The 1,170-nt window shown below is 42.3% G+C and overlaps 1 protein-coding gene across 1 annotated transcript in view; it reads right to left on the reverse strand.

Annotated features, from left to right (window-relative positions):
- Positions 1–27: 27 nt before the first annotated feature.
- PROZ (protein Z, vitamin K-dependent plasma glycoprotein) overlaps positions 28–1,170 on the reverse strand; it is an 11,531-nt gene continuing 10,388 nt past the window's right edge. The window contains exon 8 of the mRNA XM_009326276.1: positions 28–692. Within this exon, the coding sequence (XP_009324551.1) occupies positions 181–692 (512 nt within the window). The 3' untranslated portion in view covers positions 28–180. The remainder of the gene's footprint in view (positions 693–1,170) is intronic.

The raw sequence follows: 1,170 nt of genomic DNA on the forward strand, positions 1-1,170 counted from the left end.
CAGCAGGAGAAGGAAAGACAAACAAGATTTTCTGTATGGATTGGAGTTATACACGTATCATTGTTGCAACTTCCATTGCTGCAAATCGTGATAGTCTAATGGGTGTACTGGCTGCATCCAAATGTTTCCTTGCAGTGATTGGTAGGGGTTTGGTGCTGGAGGGTTGGTTGTGTTTGCGTCTTATTTCATTTTTTGTTTAAACCATATCATATACCTTGCGGTCTTAGTGAATAGAAATGTTTCCCAGTCAGTGTCTTCTAGTGGCCAAGATCCCAGGATACCAGTCAGAAACCAAGTGCCCTTATACTCAGTAGCTAAAAAGCTTCCTCCAGCCAGTTGTTTGTCTACGGCCTTCTGGAGATGTCCACAAAACTGCCTGTTTGTGAGGCTTATGTTGAGTATTTGTTTGCAGTCCTCAACAGGAAGGTATGAAACCTGCAACTCATCACCTTGAAGTTCATCACCTTCCATTCTCCAGCCACTGACTGTACCAGCCAATTTTGGAATTAAAATGTGTTCTGCAAAGTCTCTTTCAGGGATGCATACAGGAAGCTGGTGGTTGTTGCACTCAACGTGCTCTCGGAGTTGTAGTAATGCAATGTTGTTCTCACCACTGTCTTCATCATACCTGATGTGTATGTGTTTCTCATTAACTTGCATTATCTTCTCAGTTCCACTTGTTCCATTGTGCCCTGTGAAGCAATGACATTTCACTGCTCTTAGGAATAATTTATCAGAGACCTGAAAACTGCATGCAGACTGACAACAGCTGCCTAGTCGTGCTGAGAAATACATGCAGTAGAGAAACTAAAGGCGCTCTTTCTTGAAACGGGTAAACTACGAATGATATCTTGACAGCTTTTTAATGCTGTGTAGAAGCATGCATAATTTCAGAGGGAAGGACAAATTCTTCCCAACAAGAGAAGTAAATTTTTTGGCATGAAAGAATTTTTTCCTTGGGGGGGGGAAGAAGCCACCTCCAAATCCACCTGGTTTATCTTATCCCTAGGTGCTGAGTTGTGAATTGCGTTTGAGAGGTAGTTGTCTCTCTGCTTACCTTGTAGAGGGGCGTGGGACAGCTGTAGTTCTAGCTCAAGATACTTAACTGAGATGCTTAGATGAGATGACAGCAGATTTGTTTCCTTTAACAATATTTTTATGCAGCAGGAA

This window comes from Pygoscelis adeliae, unplaced genomic scaffold (genome assembly GCF_000699105.1).
Source record: "Pygoscelis adeliae isolate BGI_AS28 unplaced genomic scaffold, ASM69910v1 Scaffold156, whole genome shotgun sequence".
Classification (NCBI taxonomy): domain Eukaryota; kingdom Metazoa; phylum Chordata; class Aves; order Sphenisciformes; family Spheniscidae; genus Pygoscelis; species Pygoscelis adeliae.